This window comes from Haliaeetus leucocephalus, unplaced genomic scaffold (genome assembly GCF_000737465.1).
Source record: "Haliaeetus leucocephalus isolate CR32 unplaced genomic scaffold, Haliaeetus_leucocephalus-4.0 Scaffold206, whole genome shotgun sequence".
In the NCBI taxonomy this organism is placed as follows: domain Eukaryota; kingdom Metazoa; phylum Chordata; class Aves; order Accipitriformes; family Accipitridae; genus Haliaeetus; species Haliaeetus leucocephalus.
The window spans coordinates 11,559,632-11,581,490 of record NW_010972642.1 but is presented as its reverse complement, the minus strand read 5'-3'; the positions used below and the strand labels follow the sequence as shown (position 1 = coordinate 11,581,490).

The 21,859-nt window shown below is 41.3% G+C and overlaps 2 protein-coding genes across 2 annotated transcripts in view; one reads left to right on the top strand and one right to left on the bottom strand.

Annotated features, from left to right (window-relative positions):
• PARP12 (poly (ADP-ribose) polymerase family, member 12) overlaps positions 1-13,498 on the top strand; it is a 14,143-nt gene extending 645 nt beyond the window's left edge. The window contains exons 2-12 of the mRNA XM_010566359.1: positions 703-838; positions 1,914-2,208; positions 3,187-3,285; positions 4,517-4,640; positions 6,390-6,585; positions 7,190-7,310; positions 8,853-8,949; positions 9,935-10,013; positions 11,300-11,430; positions 12,177-12,328; positions 13,170-13,498. Coding sequence (XP_010564661.1) covers positions 703-838; positions 1,914-2,208; positions 3,187-3,285; positions 4,517-4,640; positions 6,390-6,585; positions 7,190-7,310; positions 8,853-8,949; positions 9,935-10,013; positions 11,300-11,430; positions 12,177-12,328; positions 13,170-13,444 — 1,705 coding nt within the window. The 3' untranslated portion in view covers positions 13,445-13,498. The remainder of the gene's footprint in view (positions 1-702; positions 839-1,913; positions 2,209-3,186; positions 3,286-4,516; positions 4,641-6,389; positions 6,586-7,189; positions 7,311-8,852; positions 8,950-9,934; positions 10,014-11,299; positions 11,431-12,176; positions 12,329-13,169) is intronic.
• A 6,582-nt stretch (positions 13,499-20,080) lies between these two features.
• Positions 20,081-21,859, bottom strand: part of TBXAS1 (thromboxane A synthase 1 (platelet)) — a 229,450-nt gene continuing 227,671 nt past the window's right edge. The window contains exons 12-13 of the mRNA XM_010566280.1: positions 21,629-21,791; positions 20,081-21,000 (exon numbers count right to left, since the gene is read on the bottom strand). Coding sequence (XP_010564582.1) covers positions 20,926-21,000; positions 21,629-21,791 — 238 coding nt within the window. The 3' untranslated portion in view covers positions 20,081-20,925. The remainder of the gene's footprint in view (positions 21,001-21,628; positions 21,792-21,859) is intronic.

Sequence of the window (21,859 nt, the reverse complement as noted above, 5' to 3'; positions counted from 1 at the left end):
GGGGGGGCTGCGACCGCTTCCCCCTCTCTCGCTGCGGGCTGAGAGCTCGGGCCTGGAGCCGGCTTGTCCCGGGGGGGCGGCTCGGCCCTGGGCTCGCTGTGCCCCCTTCAGTGCAAGGAGCCTTCAGTAAAGGCCCTGCTGCCCTTTCCGTGGCGGGATCCCCCCCCCCCCCTTTTATTTTTTTTCCCCCAAAGGAGAGAGGCACCGGCGGTTGTTTCACAGACTTTGGGTTGCAACACTTCCTCCCCAGCTCACCGCCCTGCTTCTGGGGCTTCCAGCAGGGCCCGGCCGAGGGGGAAAGATCAGCTCCCCCCCCCCGCCTCCGCACACAGCAAATCTCAGCGCTTTGGGCTGCATGAGGTTGGGGAACGTGTCTATTGACTTGAGTGGAAGGGAGCGTCGCTCCGGCGTTTTGGTGTTTTCTTAGCCGTGGTTGTGAGCCGCAGGTCAAAAATGCCAATATTGTCAGACTACACTAATGCTGTAATGACTGTAAATCAGAAATAGCATGGCAATTATCGTCAGAGTAATTATGTAATCTGCTTAGTAAATCACATAATTACTTTATAAAGGAGTGCTACAGATTTTTCTGCAACTGGCTAATTTGGTGTGCTTTTTAACCTGTATAGTGTAATACTGATGGGTAGCAAAATAGTGCAAGTCTGTTTCACTCATTTTGCATTTGGGTTTCTTAACTTGTAGGAAGGAATGCAAGTTTGTTCACAACTTCCACTCGGACCACAATCTCTGTGTTCTAAAATGGTATGGACTTGAGAATTTAAACGGCGATGAACTTCGCCAGCTTCTGCTTCAAAATGACCCTTCCCTCTTACCCGAGGTGAGTAGTACTATGACAGTTTCTTAGCTTTGTTTTTCAGTGAGCATCACAAAGTGGAAGAGGCTTGATGCTAGCTGGAGATGTTAGGTGTCAGTTTAGTTAGCATAATGCAAACCTAAAATTTTAAATCTGCATCCTCTGTTCTTTGTAGTGGGTTGACTCTAGCTGGCAGCTAAGCACTCGCACAGCCCCTCACTCACTCCCCTTTCCCCTGCTCCCAGCAGGACAGGTGAGAGAAAACAAGAAGAACAAGTGTGACAAAACTTGTGGGTGGAGATAAAGACAGTTTAGCAAGTGGAGGAAACTGGGAAGGAAATAAGAGTTGCAAAGGAAGTTAGTCACCACAAGCAGACTGATTCCTAGCAAGTCTCTGAGCGAGGGCCACCTTATAAAAAGGACCCCCCTCCCAACCTTGCCTTTTTTTTTTATTATTTTAGAGCATGACATTATATGGTATGGAATATCCCTTTGGCCAGTTTGGGCTAGCTGTCCCAGCTGTGTTCTCTCTCAGCTTCTTGCCCACCCCCAGCCTACCCGGGGAGGGGGAGGGGGTACAGTGGAAAAAAAGAGAAAGCCTTTCCACTGTGCAAGCACGGCTCATTAGTAGCTGAAACAGTGGTGTGTTATTGACACTGTTTTCGTCACAAATCCAAACAGGGCATGGTATAGTCTGCTATGAAGAAAGTTAACTCCATCCCAGCCAGATCCTGTACCTCGTACCATCAAGTTTAGGTCAAAAAAGTTCACTATTCCAGAACTAGAAAACAAAAGAGTTTGGGTAGTAACCCAATAAAATCCACTATCCTACATTTATGTGACTTAGAACAAAATCTCACCTGCTTGAGAATGTCTGTAAGATGGTGGTTGTCTCTTGAAAGGTCTTTCTAGAAATTAGTAGGGAAAAGGAAAAACTATCAAGTAATCATTTGGAAAACAAGAAGAAAGAAGAAACTTGTATAAGTCTTTTAAATGCAAACACGTAGCTGTAAAAATTTAAAACCCATTAATTCAAACAGTCTATATGAGCACATCATACTTTAATCTTTAAATTCTTTTTTTTTTTCCTCTGCCCAAGGTCTGCTTGCATTATAACAAAGGTGATGGACCTTATGGATCTTGTACCTATAAAAAGATCTGCACCAAATTGCATGTTTGCCAGTACTTTTTGCGGGGACAGTGCAGATTTGGCAGCAGCTGCAAGCGATCCCATGACTTCTTAAAGTCAGAATGTTATGAGAAACTGGAGAGACAGGGAATGAGCTCAAACATTATTGAGAAACTACCCTCCATTTATAGGAATATGTATGACATAAAAAATGGCAACAGGAACACGTATGACACAGAAGATGCCGAGTCTTCACCATGCAAAGGTAAATAACACCATCTTTTGAAAACATCAGAAGAAGAGTCACTATAGTGAATGTAACATTCTCACAGATATCATTAAGTAAAAGAAAACTGAATTTACATCTTGATGTGTCTTTTAGGAGGGACCTTGCACCTATCTCATTGACAGAGATTTGTGTCTTGTCAAGTGAAGTGGATTTCAAGGCATTATGGGTTCCTGAGAAATAAAGTGCTTGGAGTTTACAAAAATCTTAAATTTGGGGTTAGAAAAGCATAACAGAAACTGGAAATGGGGAGATCTATAATTTTTTTTTTCTTGCTAAAAAAAAACATAAACAAGGGTAGAGAATAGGGGTGGTGTTTACTTGTGTGATCATAAACTACTTTATCCATTTTTTTTAATGTAGTGATTGTCTAGCACAAGAATTCACAGACAGCGCTATCCTAGTTACTTCTCAGAGATGTAGTATTTTGTTTGTTCTTTTCTTTTGAAGTTCCTTAGAATTGGAAGTTAAGTATAATTTAGCAGGAAAGAAAAGGATAACAGAATGGGAAATCCAAAAGTGTGTGTTCATTTCTGCTATTCTCCCTGCAGTTCCTTCTTTGTTTCCAGGTGTGCTTTAGTTTGCAGAAATAACACATTTTTAGAATTTGGATTTTGTAGCTGCCAATGTGGACAGCTCTGTGGAATGCACGGTTAACTCAAGTCCATCTAGAAATGTAAAGGCATTGGATTCTATTCTTATTTTGCAGTGATAGCTAAAAACTATGTGAGGAATTTAGCAGTTACAGACAGGAAAGTCAAGTTTAGAAAGGATGGATAAAGGGATAGGACTTTTGAGTATACAAGGTTATAAAAGACTTCACTGTCTTTCTGGAGCTGAATGCAGTTATGTAGTTAGAAACACAGTTTTTAGGCATCTTCGCTACCCATAGGTGCACTTTTAAGAGGGCTTATTGAAACAAAGTGTATTAATACAGCTTATAATTCTCCCCTCTAGAGAGAAAACACAGCTCTAGCCGAGAGCCCTCAACTGCAAATGATGATGAATTGGAACAGATCTGTTTATATCATCTGTACAGAAGTTGTGGCTTTAAAGGTAGGTTGTGACTGTAGCCAGTCCAGTCTATTTTCCTTTTCTTATAAAGCGAGAGACATCTTTCACTGAAAGGGGAAACTTCAGAGCTTATGCTTACCTTTAGTTAAATCTCATTGTAATCTTGAGTGCTGGTAGGAAAGTGTTTGACCTACCTGGTATACCAAACAAAGGAGCTATTTTGTTTTGCTCTGAAATGTATAATATTTGCCTGTGTTGGAGATTGGCTACTCCGCCTATGTTCACTTAAGGGATTGCTGAATGATAGGAGTACCATTTCAAATAGCTACAAAAGATACTGTGAATTCTACGTTATTCCTTGTTTCTTTTAGCACTCTTCTGTTCTGTCCAAGCTGTCTCCGTTTCAAAATGTTTCAACTTGTCCAGGAAAAAAGCTGCTGTGCCAGCTTTCTTCTTGTCCTTTTGTCGTTCTTTTCCTTCTTGATATTCTTGGACCTGTAGTATCTCCCTGATGTACTGCACGCTTTCTCGTATGAACAGTGTAGTGCAGTCTCCTTGACTTTCCCTGTAGTGAAGTTGCCTGTTGTTCTACTATGAAAGCTAGCCTCAAGTTTACGCATATGCGTACTGGTGATGTGATCTTCACTCCTATTGTGGAGTGACTGCATACTGACTCTGAATGATTTCTGAGTGACACTTGTGATACCTGGGCCACTGCTACTGCTAGTCTTGTTCCTGGTGAGGCCTGAACTCTTAGAGACTTCTTGAAGTCTCTAAATGAACTACCTCCTATCCTAAAACTAAGCATTATTGTGGGTTTGGGGTTTGGGTTTGTTTTTCCCCTCAGTGATACCATTTTGGGACTAAGTGGTTAAGCATAAATGTTAGAGTCTACACTGTTATTCTATATATGAAATAATAGTCTCGTATGAGCTTGTGATCTTGATTCATTGTAAATTTATGTCTCTCAAACCGAGAAGACAGAATGGTCTTCCACCATTGAGCTCCTGCTAGCAATTTTGATGCACAAAGAGAATCTAGTAGGTACAGAAACTGAACTTCTGCCTAAGCTCAAAAATTAAGTTTTGCTTGCTCACGCTGAAAAATTCTAAACTACTGCTTGTAATGATTCCATAGGTGAACACTTTCCCTAGCTATGCATTTGATACTTTCATTAGCTGGATGTACAGCCCTGAAATGTTGGAGTTTTTCTCATAGCCTGTAAAAAACAATGCATCTCTTACTACTTTTTTTTTTTTTTAAACTTTTATAGACAAGTGTATCAGAACTCATTTTCACTTGCCGTATAGATGGCAGATCTCTGATGGTAATACCTGGAAGGACTTGAAGAATATGGAAGAAATAGAAAAAGCATATTGTGACCCCAGTAATGCCAGGTATAAACTCTTACAGAACTTAATAATGTTTGGAGTTTGCTATATTGGACCAGGCCTTTAGTGGCTATAAACTGCTACAATTCTATTGCAGTCATGGCATAAGTAGCTTCATTTGGTATTCTTCTACTGACCTCTATTTGCTGATCTACTGGTGCCGGAGATCAGATCCATTGTGACTTACTTATGCCTGGAGTCCGTATAGGACTCTCTGGGTTACCGTACGGGGTTTGGCTGGGATAGTTAACTTTCTTCATAGCAGCCTGTATAGTGCTGTGTTCTGGATTTTTGACTAAAACAGTGCTGATAATGCACCAATGTTTTAGGTGTTGCTGAGCAGTGCTTGCCCGGAGTCAAGGCTTTCTCTTTTTCCGACTCAGCCGTTCTCCTCTGCAGTGGGTAGGCTGTGGGGTGGGCAAGGGCTTGGGAGAGGATCAGCTGGGACAGCTGACCTGAACTGACCAAAGGGATCTCTCATACCATGTAACATCATGTTCAGGAATAAAACCTGGGGCAGAAGAAGAAGAGGGTTGGGGTTTTGGTTACCAAGGTGGCTACTGTTTGGAGGCTGGCTGGGCATTAGACTGCCTGGGGAGATGGTGAGTGATTAGCTTTGCTTTGTTTGTTTACACCCACCCCCTTCTTCGTTTATTGAACTGCCTTTATATTGACCCAGAACTTTTCCTGCGTTTGCCCTTCCTATTTTCTACCCTCTGTTGTGCAGGGGAGGAGGAGTGAGCGAGCAGCTGTGTGGGTGCTTAGTTGCTAGCCAGGGTCAATCCACCACAGTTATTTTATGTGACTGACCCATAGACTCTAGTATTCTTTGCTGTGAAAAAATGTATAAATACTTCCTACTGCTGCTACTATAGGAGGTCTTAATCCTCACTAAGAATGGCTGGAAAACTGCAGAGAATGGTGATTTTATCCCAAGTACTTAGAATCATAGTGTCATTTAGGTTGGAAAAGACCTTCAAGATCATCGAGTCCAACCATCAACCATGCCCACTAAACCATGTCCTGAAGTACCCCGTCTACTCACTTTTTGAATACCTAATAAAAATACTTGTGGGAATCTGTCTTTGGTTAGAGCTTGCCAATACACAGCTTGACCCCACGATTAGAAGTAACCTTATCTTTCACCTTTTGAGCTGGAGGATGGAAAGGTAGCATGAGATTTGCCCCTCCTGCCCCCTTATCCCCCAGTCCGTATTGTGGAACTGGTAGAATACCTTGTGTACCTGGAGATATAGATATTCTTGGGTGCAGAGAACGTTAAGAAAATGGAAGTACCTTTAAGAGTTTGGAACTGGTTATGTAGCATGAAGAGGGTATTGGAAGGGGCTCATAGCAGTGTGCTGTGTCCCATGCTGGAGAATTTACCTAGCCCTCTTATGTTATGTTAGAGGCTCTTTGAAGCGGTGCCTAAGTTATGACAGTGTTCTGTTTAGAATACAGTTGGTTGGCAAGAAGGCGGCAGTGTACATTTTCCACTGTTTCTGTTCACCTTATGTAACTCACTAATTTACAAGTTGATAATGGTTACCGCCCATGGAACCAATGTGAGACGTAATACTGTAATGCAAAGTATGTACAGCCACAAGACAGAGCTAGGATTGTTGTGGAAACTGCAGGTTCGTGTTCTGCTTTTGAGTGATGTTGACTTAATTTGCAAATTTGTGGTGGACTTCTGAACCTATATGTAAAGCTTCACAAACAGTTCTGATTTTTTTTTCTCCTTTTTTTTAATAGATTTAATAATGGTGTTACTGAAAGTGGCTCTGTCTTGTCATGTATCTGTTTTCTGAATATGCGCTGTGGGTTTGCAAAGGTTAGACGTCTTTCTACAGCCTCCTCTGTGACCAAACCCCCTCACTTCGTTCTTACAACAGAATGGATCTGGTACTGGAAAGATGAATATGGCCTGTGGCAGGAGTATGGAAAAAAAGTAAGTATGGAGAAATGGGGAGACTCTCAACTCTGTGTTAAAAGTGCAGAACTACTGAAAAGTGCACAGTGTTTATAACCTCCCCCTCTTTTGTCACCCCCTCCCTCCCTTACACTGTACAGAGGGACTTTAGAGGCCTAATGGGATCTTTTGCCTGTGAATTTGATTGGTTCAGGTACAGGAGTGCTCACTGGTGAGTCACAAATATTATTGACAGAGAATTCTTCAGTGAGTCTTGTCAGATAGGATCACATGAATACATTCTTTTCATTGCTCCTGACTAAACTTCCTTTTCTGAGGTTCCAGTAGTATGTTGTGCGTCTTTGCTAAGGTCTGGTTGGTGAGTGTGCAATCTCAGTAGTAGCGATTACAGCATGCACTTTGCAGTGTAAGTTTAGGCTTCATAACACCACTTGGTTTGTTTTAGGGGCAGTTTCAAGTGCTTAATACATGGCTTTTGCCATGATAGCTGCTATCATGCCCAAAAGCTGATACATACTGCAACCACCATACCATGCCATATGACAGTTGCTGGGTTTTAAACTTGCTTGTATATAACAGACCAGGAGAATCTTTTTCTTTTCCTCTGGTTTTGGCCTGACAGGATGGTGATCATCAAGCTGCCACTGTCTCCAGTGATGACCTGGAGAAAGCTTATATAGCCAAAAGTTCCCCAAAGCTGAACTTCAAAGCTGGAAGACATGAATATGAACTCAATTTTGGAGGTAGGTTCCATTTGCTTTGGTTTTTTTGTTTTCTCCCTCCCTTCCTCCCACGTCTTTTGTGGTTTTAAACTACATTACTACAGGAGATAGGAGAGAGAAATTTGAACTTTGATCGGCAATGCTTACAGAGACAGAGCCTCTGTCAAAGTTCTCAGGATAAGAGCTGTTCACATAAGCAAAGTGGCATTCCTGTTCCTCCAACCCTTTTATTTCTGAGAAGTTCTTGTGCTAGGTTTCAAAATGTCTGCCAGCAAGCCCAAATGTGACATTGCCATTGATGCTAGCACCAACACAGATGGTGAGAAACTTTTGGAAGACTTGGTAAGCCTGCTTCTGGTCTGCTTTAATCACTGGCTTGCAGAAAAACAAATACTTGGGCAAGGTATAGGGTCCAGACAATCCTCCTTAGCATTGGAAGATTTATGTAGCTATTTTCTTTTCATAGCTCTGCCTGTCTGGAAAGGCTGAAGAAATACCTTGACTTTGTCAAAGTAGGCAGATGTATTTCCCAAGAGTTCAGGAAATTTAAGCCACTTGTGATGGCACTGTCCTCTCTGACCTCTCTGAGCTGTTGCCTTTCCAGGTATCCTTTTCAAAAACCATGGGATACAGTGGTGGTGGGAATCAGCCTGCCTAGACTGTCATTTTGGTGTAGTTGCCTTTGATCTAACTCTCCACTACTATCTCATTCTGCATGGAAAAAAACCCAAACAGGCAGAAATGGCATGTGATATGTTGTTTGTGATTCAGTTGAAAGCAATGCTGTAATCTTCTCTATAGGCTGGGGAAACTTGTCTGGCTTAGAAGGGAAAATTGCATAGTAAATCAATCCCTTTTCTAAGGTTTGGGCTTTTTTAGTAACTTAGGCAAACATACACAATGTAGATGTCTTCTAAAACTTAGTTTCTAGGCTTGGTGGTGCCAAGGGGTTGGTCGGTTTGTTTTCTTCCTGCGTCTCTCTCTGAAGATGAGGCCTCATTCTCCTCGCTGCTACTGACTCTTAGTTGCTAGTATGATGTGGCAGTAACTACAGAGGTTCCAAGATCCAGAAATAATGCCTCTAAAATTCAGGTTGCTGTGACTTGTTTCTGTTGGTGGTCAATAAAAATTAATGGCCTGTGATAGCTGTTAGGTTGCGTTTATGGGGTTTGAAATCTACAACTACATGTAGGAAAACAGTATCTTGCTTGCAAATTGAGAAGGAGGGGATGCAATCCATGGAGCAAAAGTAGATACTTACTTTACAATGATCCTTTTCAGTTAAGTGTGGCTAATGGAACAATGACAGGAAAATAGCTACCGTTGTCTATCATTCCTTCTAAAGTTAAGAGCAAAACTGAAACTGAAATCCTTCTTGGTGGTTTATACAGACAGACAGTGGGTTTCACATCCTGCTCTGACCTCCCTTTGTGTCACAAGAAAAACAGCTCAGTGCCCTTTTGTCAACATTTTTGACAAAACAACTTAGTGGCAAGTTTTGCTGCAGCGTGAAGGCTTTCTGAAAACATCTGATTGTTCAGGGTATTATTTTTATTTTCCCAGCCATGATTCAGAAAAACCTTCGCTACACAACAGAGAGAGAGATTTGCAGAAGACCTAAATTTATCTCTCAGACAGAGGTAGAAAAGACAAGAGCAAGGTAAACTGCAACTGCTCATTCTGCGGTGATGGATTTAGTGCATTTTGAATGCAGTGTCTTCCAAGGGTGTAAATAAGGTGAAGGAGTAGCTGTTAAGGCAATTGTAAAAGAAATGGAGAGGGGAAGGGACATACCTTTCCTACAACGATGTCTAGCCAGGGCAGTATTGCAGCCTGCCACCAGTTTTCAAGCGACTTGGGAGCCCTGGGGGTGAAGGAAGTTTGGGCTTGGCTACAGAAAGTGTGGAAGCATAGAAAATAATTCATCATGTAGCAACGTTGTAGGGAGCTATCTTACTAGAGCAGCTGATGCAGACGGAAGCAGTAACATTTATGCATATTAGCCCTTTCTGACATCTAAGATCAGTAATTTTCAAAGCTAAGTACAAGTTTACAGACAATTCTTTTGAGAACAACCAGACAATCTGAAAGGAAAATAGTAGTTGTTACAAGTGGAGCAAAAGGTGGGAGTCTGCAAGGGGAGAAGTTTTATATAATTGCATGTAACAGCCAATGTTTTTTATGCATTCCCCTGTAGCACACAGTGCTTGCTTAACACAGAAAAGAGCAGCTAAACACACCAACTGAAATTGGGGTGGAAGTAGAGGGCTGTATCTATCCTGTTTCTGTCACATTGATATAATACTGGATGTGTTTTTATTTATCTACCCCAGTGAGGCAGAGCTTTTATGTATACATTCAACCCTTTGCAACTAAGAGAACTGGCTTCATGTTTAGTTCAGTGTGTATCATCTAATTTGTTTCCTCATTTGGCATCTTGCTTCCTGCCATAAGTCTTGACATGATGATTTGGAACAAATATTGTCATGTACTGAACTGAAAAGACGATTTTGAAATATTTCTGAATATGTTCAATTGCCTATATTATCCCTAAACTTGGCAAAAATGTTTAGTATCATGTGTATATAAAATGTAGGGATCTGTTTTGTTTTGATTACCTATTTGTAATGTCTTGTAATGTACAGGGGCTTTAAACATACAGAAGAGTTTAAGGGCATTCCGGCTCACTGGGACAAATCTGCCCTGCCTGAACTGGGATTCAAGGTTTGGAGCTTTTTTTTTCTGTCCGTCAGTTTTGTCACATACAGGTTTGTTACAAGTTCAGTGTTTCTTGTGCACTTGTAGATGACTGTTTCTGATGTAATGTAATGCAGAGGTGTTGGTAAATTTGAGCCTGATACTACACTGGGCAGACCTAGAGGTGAAACTAGTCCCAGATTTAAACTTAACAAATGGTGGCATTGTAACCTTGGCAACATTGGATTTCACTGCTACTGCTTATCCCTTAGCTTGGCAAATTTGCCTGAAGCAACACTGTTACTGGTGCCCAAGATGCATAGCTCTGAAGTCCAACATGTGCTGAAGCATCAGAGAGAAATCATGCCTGTGAACTTCAGGGTAGCCATTCCCTGAGCTGTGTTTAAATACACTGTTGCATGTCTATGGAGCATTGCTGAAATGAGCAGAGTTCAGGCTGGGATCATTTATTAAAATGTACCGTAACTCCAGTGGAGTGAAGTTGTTTACTTTTGTAACACACCCAGTTGTTATCTGCATGGTTTACCTTGCTGACTTCCTGCCTGCCTCCACCACCACCTCTGTCAACTCTAGTAACGATACCTATGGAAAAGATCATCTTATATGAAGCTTGAAAATTACTAACTTGCAAAATGCAAATCCTCAAGAAATTATCAGTAAAAAATAGGGAAGGGTAATGTTGACATTCTTGATGTTCCTAGGGAAAACATGCAAGTACAAAACTTTGCTTGCTTTCAGGACTGACTTTTGGTGGTGTGTCCCTACTCTTCCCTAAAATGGTTGATTGAATAAAGCCTTTTCAATTTATGTAAAAACATAACAGGCAATGCAATTTGTGTTCACTGGCTGTAGGGATTATAAACTATAAAGATTTAAAAAGCATGAGTGTAGAGGTACTCTTTGATTTGCTGCAACATAAATTCTCTGTCCTTCTTTTATTTATGTGCTCTTTTCTTCTATGTATTTAGGTACTGTTTGATATATACATGCAAATATATTTTGGTCCAAATATTAAAAGGGGCAGGGTGGCTACACAAAAGCATGAAGCTCCTTTAATGTCCTGTGAGAGAGCAGCCTGGGTGTCTTAAACCCCAGGAGTTAATGTTCCCTAGGTAAGAGCTCACTTTTACAGAGCAGGGTTCTCTAATCTGCATTTTTTCCAAGAGTATTTTTGCTGCCTGTACCTCTGTTTCACAGAAAAGACTTTAAAGGTCTTAGTAGTGCACTAGGTAGGGTGGCTTTGTTATGATTTAGTAAAAGATGAGAGTAGCTTTTTAATCTTTTCCTTACAGCTGATTGAGCTTGACAGTTCTTCTGAAGAATACAAGAAAGTCAAAGTGGACTTTCAACGCACGATGCCCAAAACAGTTATTAAAAGGATTCATAGAGTTCAGAACCCATCTCTCTGGGAACTGTATCAATGGTATGTGTAAAATACTGTGCTGGTATGTGTACATTAAGTTTGTTTTTTTCTGCAGTTAGCTGTGTGCTAAAGATAGACATGAGCATTCCTGAAATGCAGCTGCATTTAAGGATCTGCTTCCATCCCCTACTGAAATACCTAGCCAGGATCAACATGTAGATAAAGAGGTACCGACAAAACCAAAACTCAGTCAAGACATAGAGCTTAGAATAGTCAGATGAGCTCTGTGGGAGGAATCCTTGCTCCCAAGTAAGCGGTTCTGACTTCTGCCAGGCCTGTGTCCAGGACAGCTGCCTTCCACTGAAGCCTTGAAGCTGGTAATTAGTCGCATTTGGTGCAAACACTAGTTTGTAGCGGGTCAAAACTGAAACAGCCTTCAAAATTAAATGCACAACTCACTGAGGGAAAGCCTTAACATGAACTCCTGTTTAGAAAAAAAAAATAAAAAATGCTAAGAGTCCTCCCCCTCTCCCAACAGGCAATGAATGATACAAAGCATTTTTATTATTAAATATCTGGAGGCATTTGTGTGTAATGAAAGTATGTTTGTACACAGCTAGACAGCAAGATACCCTGTATGCCCCAAGTTTAGACCTTAACATAAGGATTTTCAGAATGTATTCTTTAATACTTTAAATTTATTACTTAATAATTTATTGTTTTAATAATTTCTGAGTACTAGTATGGCTGGAACCTGTCTGGGTACAGCCACCGTGGAACTGCAAAGATACTGCTTCTTACTGCAGGCAGAAGGAACAAATGCAGAAGAGCAGCGGTGGAAAGGCTGTGGATGAGCGATTTTTATTTCATGGGACCAGTAAAAAATACATTGATGCCATCTGTCAGCAAAACTTTGACTGGAGGATCTGTGGCGTTCATGGGACAGTCTACGGCAAAGGTTGTTTTTCAACTCTTTCATTAACCTTAGACTTGCTAAAAAACTCTCAGTAGTTACTGCAGAGGCATGAAGTTAGGAAGAGGGCACTCGGCCAATCTAGGACTTATCTTTGGGATGACGTGGACAACATATCTGACTTTGGCAATGATCATTTGCAGGTAACGCATACTGAAAGGCCTTGTTCTTTATGTCCCACTCTTGCCTTGCAAGAAAAGACAAGCTTAGGAGAGGCTAGTTCTAGGGATGGTTTCTCCTAGGGTCCAGGCTTACTTCTGTTCCACTTTCTCCAAGCTCCTACAGGAAAGCAACGTGACATTACTTGGTTTTTTTCCAGGAATGTAAATGCCATCCTGGTTACAGGCTTTTTGCCTTGTTAGCAAATTATATTCCTTTACATCATCCTGCATACAGGAAAGGATCAACATACCAAGTGGAATAGCCAAGATACAGGCTGACTGATTACCCACCCATCCAATTGAATATGTTGTAACTCTCAGAAATGTTCTAATGAGTATTAGTAGCCTCTGTCAGGAGAGCAAGTTGGGTGAGATTGGGGAAGGTGGTCTTCTAGGGTCAGGAGGGAATCTCTTTGAGGAGTATGGTAACATTTAAAACATTACTTGTGGGGCTTTTTAATATGTGTGCTGTGAAAAATAAAAGTGTAGGTAATACATAGTGGTCATTTTCACTAAGAAGGACATACAGGACAAGTGAAGGCTTTGGAAAGGCTGTTCATGAACCACTTAATGGATTTGCTTATGAATTTGCTTTCACACTGTATCACTTCCTTCCCTGCAATTTTGGTGTCTTATCAATTCTTATCTTGGTGTCTCTTCTGCAGGAAGCTATTTTGCACGGGATGCATCTTATTCTGACTGCTACTGCAGGGAAGACCCATACATCAAGACCATGTTTCTGGCACGGGTGCTGGTGGGGGAGTTCACTCTTGGTAATTCTTCTTATGTTCGGCCTCCCTTGAAGGACAACCAAAACTTCTATGACAGTTGTGTGAATAACTCTTCAAACCCTTCTATCTTTGTCATCTTTGAGAAGCAGCAGATTTATCCAGAGTATCTCATAGAATACATTGACCAGGCGTTAGCAAAAATGCTATAGCAGCAAAATCTGTCATAATTATGTTTAGCTGGTATACACATTTTTTTAGTATTGGCTTAGGAGAGAAAAAGTGATTTTTAGAAGTTATGTAATTGGGTAGGTGAGTGCTCAGATGATACATTTATTTTCTACCCTTTCTGTGCAACAGAAAATGAGGGGTAAGAAGACACAAAGGATGTCTTAGAATTCTTAAAATCCTGTGTCTGTCTCCTGTTCCTTAGCAGGTATCATGTTTCCCTGGATTACTAGAGACTTTTATAAATTTATGTGGGGAATTCACCGATGCTTGTAACATGAGAATTGGCTATGACTGCCAAGTTTAAACAATATTTAGTTACAATTGTTTCAGGATAGATCTTTACATGTGCTTGTTGGTCAGAGGCTGTCTCCTTCTACCTGTTTGTCTTTTAACTCAAAATTTGATAAAACCTGCTTTTTTAATAATGTCTCCTGTAACAGTAGACATTCAAGTGTCTGCAAATGAGACTGTACAATCTCTGCAGTGTTGTTTTTTGTCCCTACTTAATCTTCACCAACAATGCCTCAAAAATTAAACTTGCTTGTTGAAAAGGAACACAGACTTATTTTCACTTGTTGTTTTCAATGAGAAAATTAAGTACAAAAGACATGAAGCATAGCAAGGGTTGCTTGGTGCTGTGCTACTTAGTTGACTTGCTCTATCAAATCAATGATGTATTTTAGGTCTGTGAGAACACAAGTTTTTCATGACTTTCACTGTGCCTACAAATGAGAGAGTGCTAGCAGGTGCTGGGAGGGAGGAAGAGGAGGCACTCACCCTGTCACTGAAGAATATCATACTTAGGAATGAAATACACTGCTTGCACTGCTTGATTAGCAATACCCTGTTTCTGTGGAGCAACTTTATGGTTCTCTTACAGCTGTTGGGAAGGACAGCGAGTGACTGTCTCTCATTAGGTGTACTGCCCCTTTGGTTGCAGGAGATATGGTGGTTACCTGTGTAATCAAGGTCTCTTTGGATTTTCTTGCAGGAAAAACGTGCTTACCTGGGGAGTGGTCTTCAGCCACAGAGCTGAAACCTTTAAAAAACTGACAATTAAGTTAAGTAAGTTGAATATTTAATTTTTCCCAGCAAAAGATGTTATTAGTGTTGAGCAGTCAGCATAGGTGTATGCAGATAATAAGAATACGTGAACTGTCAAGTATTTCTTAAGATTAAAGTTGCTGATGCACAGACAGATACTTTATCACACCTGTAATGCTCCTAAATGAGTACTTGTTAGCTATAGTGTACCACAAAAGCCTTAAGATATACTTTGTATAGGACCAAAAAAAATCTCATCTCTACCTGTATTCTAGAAGCACTTTTTTTTAATTCATCTGCATGATGATTGACAGATGTACACTGGTTAATTCTTTATTACTTCAGCACTGTGAACCAGGAGCTTAGCCATGATTAGCTGGAGTAAGGCTGTGCAGAACTCCTTTTATATGCACTGTAAAACTGGAACACAATACCTAAAGGAAAATACTCCTATTCTTGTTTAAACCAGTAAAACAAGATGTGGAGAAGCAACTTGACTGTATTCTTTCTTTGAAAGATTTATAATAGAACATAAATGATAAATCTCATGTCAGCAAATGAGCTTGTCAGCAAATACTACATTGACTGAGGAGGATAACATTATGTATGAAAGCTGTGCATACCTGTGCAGAATAAGATTTTTCTGCCAAAACAAAAACATGTTCATCTACACATTCATGGTAAATGAGAATACTGGCAGTATGCCTTTCTTCCTCTGAACATAACCAGCATTTCAGCTAAGAACTGGAATAGCTAATGTCATGTTAATATTTTGCCAGAAAATTGAAACATCTCAGCTTTTTTAATGAAAAAAGCTGAGATATTTTTTAATAATATTTTTGATGGCTAGTAGTATTTTGAAAGCCTTTAACTTAATTCTTGGAGGTGATGTGTAAGTGTGTGTGCATGTAAGTAAAATAACTAGAATAAAATGGCTGGTTATGTTACTTTGTCATCTGTTATTTCTCCATTAACACACAAAGAAAGTCACCATGTTTTCCACTTTTGAAACTGCAGTGGTAACTTTCTTGTGTGTAGTAAACAAACAGGTATTCAAACCACTAAACTCTTTGTAATGGTGTTCTCTGGATCAATACTAAAAGCAAGCACCATGTTTCACGACATTTCTGAGTTCTTGGAAACTTTCTTAAAGATGCTTTTATTAAGCAGTGGAGTCCCTCTACAGCTGTTTGGATTGCATTTGGAAATTAACAGATTAAAGAGTCATTTACATTAAATCTAAACCTCAGACAAAAATTGATATTGAACCTCTTCTCTGAGTGAGGAGGATATCTCTTGGCTACTTAAGACAAGAAACTGAGCAGGAACAGGGTCATAAGCTCTTGCTCACTCCTACACCATGTGAGGAGAAAGATAAGCTGTGAAGGTTGTTTCTGGGTTTGATACCAGGTCCAGCCTGGCAAGACAGACAGCAAACCAGCAGAAGCCAAACAACTTTGCTGTGTAGTAGTACAGTATAGAGCAGGGTAGTATATGAACCCCTGGCCCACCACTTGCTGGGCTGGGTAGGGGTCTGGCAGCCAGCCAAGGTCAACCCACCACACCATTTAATGAGTTTTGCCTGTAATCAGGTTTGTCATGATATTCTGCCTAGATTTTGTAAAAGATATGGGTGTCAAAATCCTGTCTGTAAGTGGCAGCAGCAAAGGAGCAGCAGTACATTACCCGGTTTGGATACCTGCAGCCTGGTGCAGTAGGGGCGGTGGGTAAGAGGAACTGAGGTGGATGGTGCGTACCGGCTACGGGAGTGTGCTCGGTGCTGCTTGGCTTGGAGAAGGCTTGCACTTTGCTTCTTAGAAACCATTGCCCAGAGCTGCCTTGGGGCCAAAGGGCAAGTGGGAGTTGTAGAAATGCTCTTACAGTACTTGCAGTACTTCCAGCACAAAAATCCAGGAGGGATGGCTGTTATAAATGGCCAGGGTTACTGGTGCTTACCTGTTTTAGCAGGAGACTGGCTTCACAAGCCTGAATAGCTCCCTTGCACTTCTTGTTTCAGGCCCGGTCACAAATTCATCTCTACTTGCAAAAAGCCTGGCAATTGAGGGAATCCTGCTCCCTCCTTGAAAGTAGCCTGTCTTGGTTTCAGCTGGGGTAGAGTTAATTTTTTTTAGAGTAGCTGGTATAGTGTTATGTCTTGGATTCAGTATGAGAAGAATGTTGATAACACACTGCTGTTTTCAGTTGTTGCTAAGTAGTGTTTAGACTAAGTCAAGGATTTTTCGGCTTCTGATGCCCAGGCAGCAAGAAGGCTGGAGGGGCACAAGGAGTTGGGAGGGGACACAGCCAGGACAGCTGACCCCAACTGGCCAAAGGGGTATTCCATACCATGGGACATCATGCCCAGTATACAAACTGGGGGGCGTTGGCTGGGGGGGGACAGATCACTGCTTGGGAACTATCTGGGCATCAGTCAGCGAGTGGTGAGCAATTGCATTGTGCATCACTTGTTTTGTATATTCCAATCCTTTTATTAGTATTGTCATTTTATTGTTGTTATTATTATCATTATTAGTTTCTTCCTTTCTGTTCTATTAAACTGTTCTTCTCTCAACCCATGAGTTTTACTTTTTTCCTTCCAATTCTCTCCCCCATCCCACTGGGTGGGGGGGAACTGAGAGCGTGGCTGCGTGGGGCTCAGTTGCTGGCTGGGGTTGAACCACAACATAGCCATAGCACCCAGCTGTGCAGGGAGCAAACATCTTAAAGACCGATCAGACTTCACAGTCAGAAGAAAGAGAGCGGGGCCAGTGTGAACCAAGCAATGAAATAAACAGTTCATAAGTCAGCTGTAAATTCTTTTAGCATGTTTACTACTGTAAATGCACAGAAGAGTCTGATATTAGGTGAAGCGGTGTCGAAGATGGAAACATCATTTAAAAAAGGGAAATGAGAAGGTGGTCATTTCAGAAAGTATCACACACAGAGAGGAAATTAATGCCAGGTGAGAACAGATAGTTCAAATTTGCAATCAATGAAGCATAATAATTTTTAACACCCAGCTTTGTTTTTCTAGTAATACTATTTATAAAGTACAAAACTGTAAAGGTTTTCTATGTCAGCAGTCTCATTAAAAATACCATTTTATACTGACGGCTTTCTGTAATCATTGCAAAGTCCCAGAAGATGTTTTTAATAGAAGCTTTCCTTTACCAAGCAGCCTTTGCTTTGTATCAGCTGTCAGAGAATGACTAAGACCCTTTTGTAAAACAGACATGCCTGATTTTAAACAAACCCACAGCTCAGCAATGCAAGACAACACACTTACTGTTTCTGAGGAGAGAAATTATTTTAAATCACTTCCTTGTTCCTCTCTAGACTCAACTGCTGTTGACTGAAGCATGCTGTACCAGAAATGCTAATAGTCACCATAACTTAAGGATATGAAGTTATGTTTTGATGTTGCAACTATAAACATAATGCTCTTTTTTTGGTAGTTTGTTGGGGTTTTTTTATGAATCCTAAAGCCAGTTCTGCTTAGGATCAGTTTGGGACCATGTTATATGGGTGCACAAGCACACTGTGATTAACATGGCATTACCAGTTTCTGGTTTGGAGAGCTGCTGTCAGTCTTGTGTCTTGTTTTTTTACAAATGTGTGCTTCCAGGGGGCTAGAGCAGCGCTGGTCTCTCAACACAGCTCGCTCTTTAAGTATGTTGCTAAGCCCACACGGCCAGGATGAGGGCCAGCATCATTAAGTATCATTAAGTAAGTATCCAGGTAAAATGTCTGTGCAGTGTCTGGTGACTGTATCAGCAGCTGTTGTTTAAAAGGAAGAAATGGCTTGCAGCTCTTCCTATATTACTGGAAAGTTGGCAGGCTTTCCCCCATCTTCTCTAGCTGTCTTGCTAGGCCTGCATGTAGAACAAGGGATGATGCACTTCCAGACATCTGACTTGGCCCACAGCTGCAAAAATAATTCCTCTATTCCACACCACTACAAACTGACAGGTGAAAACAGGTAATACTTCCTAATGAGAAAACTTTGCAGGACAGTTGAAAAACCCTTAGCACAGACTCAAGTGAGTTTACACGCACACATACTGTGTTCAACTTGGGAGTAGCTGGGAAAGACGCTTGGTGCAGTTTCCAAGCCTGTAAAATGCGATGCACAGTTGCAGCCACTGCAGTACTGGTTTTTTCCAGCATTTAACCAGCATTCAGACAAGTTTTTAACCAGCATTCAGGCAAGTTGTAGAACAGTCCATACAAAAACATATGGAAGAAAGGCACAAGCTTGATTTAGGCTCAGAATATTTGGTCAAAAATGAAGCACACAACAACCTGCTAATTCACGTAAGGAAGAAAAACAGTTAAAAAATTTTGAAGGGACAAACAAGCCTTTGACAGCTGACCTCAGACTGCAATGATCTTCCTGCTCATTCAGGTAGGTGAGCAAGTTTTTAGGCAAGGCCCGTCCAACTTTTTGCCAGTTGTATGTATAAGCTGTACAGGAAATCAACTGCCAGGACACTGTTTTCAAGAGGGAAAAACGATGGATAATATGTAGGAACTAGGGTATATACAGTGTGTTGCTTTTCAAATAAATAACAATCACTCCATCAGTAATTCATATAATCAGTGTCTCTGTAACAGGGCACTTCTGTTGAGCATGCCAGAGATGCTCCATGGAAAAAGGATCAATTCCAAGACTGCCGAGTCAGTACTTTACTAACACTACCTGTACAGTTCTGCTTTAAAAAAAATTTAAAAATTAAAAAAAAATCACATGGAAGAGAAAGAAAATCTTCCAGGAGCAAGATACAGTAATTTGATCAGTGTTGAGGCAGCATGTGGGAAAAAGGCAGCAAAAGGTGCTTGCTGGAGCAAAACTATGGAACTAGCTAGGGACCAGTGAGCAGATGGCTCCTTCCAGCAATTCTTGCAGTGAAGCTGAGCAGTCAGTCTCTTCCTCCTGCTGCCGTGACACGTCTCTGTGCATACCACCAAGAGAGATGTTGTACCTAAGGAAATCTCAAGCAGAGTATGTCAGCAGGCAGAAGGTCAACACTTGCCAAGAACCAAAAGGTGCCTCCTTATTTTTATGGTGCCATAAGAATTTTTGCTATTTATAAAAACAACTTAAAAAAAAAAGGACTCTGAGGCTGAGACCATCTCCTCTCATGGTTTTGTTGTACAGCCAACCAGTTTGTGGTGCCCACTGAAGGCCATGTTTGGGGTTTTTTTCTGGTCAATCAATCACTGTTGTGTGATGCTCCACTAGCTGTGTGGTGATTGAAGGGCTTTGTAGAGGAGTAGGAAAGCATGGAGGGAATGTGAAGAGTGGAAGCGTACTGTTGCTTTGGCTGTGAAGATGCACGTGCACAGTCATACAGCTTGAATGGCTCCATGGTGCTGCCGCAGCTGGCAATCGGACAAGTTCCTTCCTGAGCGGAGTGAGGCACGTGGGATGTGACCTGCTCTGGGGTCACATAAGGAATCAAGAGAGCTGCTGGGACTGATGATCTCCCTTGCCATTGGCTTTAGTGCATGCAGCACTCTTCATTTTCTTGAGCCAATGAGCTAGACAAGGATGGCGCCAACTGCAATGCTTGGAAAGGAAAGGCCTCAAAGTGAAGCAGATGTTGTACCAACACCTTCTGATTACCCTTAAATTTCTTCCAGTCCTCCTGCTTCTTTAAATTTTTATCTTCTTTTTCTCCACCTTCCCAACAGCAGTTCAGTAACCAGAAAAATGGGTGTCACCTCATTTCTTTGGTCTTAGCTACTGGAACTTAACTGGTAAGCAGGGGAACGCTTCATTCCTCTTCAGTCATGTTGATGCAATGTGCAAAGTGCAAATTGTTAATCTAAGTGTATTTCAGATAACTGCAAAAGCATGAAGAAGGTGCAACTCCTTCCCTTTACAGACAGAGGGAGAGATTAAGCATTGTGCAGGAGACTCAGCTTTGATTTTTAGCAGAGTTCATGATAAAATCCAGTGCACTAGATGCCAGGTCTTCTGCTGTAACTGTGGTGCCTCTTGGGCTTTTTCTACAGTAGGGACTTATAAGTGCATGAGAAGGATGTGTGAGATAATGAATTGTAATTAAAATCTACTGTAAATCACGTGTGTGCTTAACACCTGCTCCATTTATTGAACTTGAACACGAAGAAAGCATTCTCAAAGACGAGTGAAAGGAAGTGTAATGTAGAAAAGCAAGTGAAAGTGGGATGCTTCTTTACAGATACTATTCACAGCAATTTGAAAACCACCAAAAAGACTGTGGAGCCCATGTTTCATTTAAAAAAGTGACTGGAGGCTCTCCCATAGGAGGGTACTGACCATCAGTGGGACTTAGGCTCCTACCTGGCTTTGGGGTTTTGAAAAATAATTATACCCAGTGAGCCACTGAACAAGGGGTCCCATCCCAGGAGGCTTCAGGATGCACGTTTTCTTTTAGCGAGATTCTAGCATAATGTAGATTCCGTTTTTTGGTCCAAGCGTGGCTTTTGATTTCAGCTGCAAAGGAATCTGAAAGAAAAAAGAGCATCTTATGTACAGTTGTATCTATTTGTTTGTGTGTGTGTAACACCTCCACATACAGACAGACATATTTGCTGGGGGACCAATTCATACCAGGATTACTGTGGAAGCTGTAAAGTACTTGTTTTATAGTCAGCTGTGGTAGTATAATATTAAATAGAATTTACAGCCAGAGGCTGAGGCAGTGGTTGTCCAGGTATACTGTAGATCTGAACAGAAAGAAATTAACTCTCTAAACTCTAGAGGTGCTGAGTAAGCGCCCGGTGCAACGTATATAGCAATAGGCATATACTAAAGTGCTAAGATCCCGTGGAAGATGTACACCCATTCTCCCCCTGTGTAAATCAAGATATTTGGACTGCGGTGCTGCTACACTGCTCTCCACTAAGGCAGGGCCATGTAACTCTGTTTTGTTGGAAAAATCATAAAGGCTAAACCACATTTTGATTAAAACATGCAGTCCAGGCCTCTTGTCCCTCCTTATCACGGAAGTGGCCCTAGCAGTTTTCTCAAACGAAGAGAAGGTCACAAAGGCAAATCAGTCGTCCTGTCTAGGACACACTGTCAACTCCCTGAAGTTGACAAGTGTGGCCTTTGAGCCTCTGCATGTACAAACCTCAGTCTCTGGGCAGGTCTTAAATTGAAACTTCTGCAAAATCCTCAACAGAGTCATTTTTATCTCCAGCAAACCCATTTTCATGCCAATGCAGCCACGAGGTCCTGCCCCAAAGGGCAGGTATGCAAAGGGATGTCGTTCCTTCTTGGCCTCCTCTGTAAACCTAGAAGGTGCAGAGATGGAAACCGGTTCAAGAAATGTTTTTTGCTCCTGATTCCATGTTTTTCATTT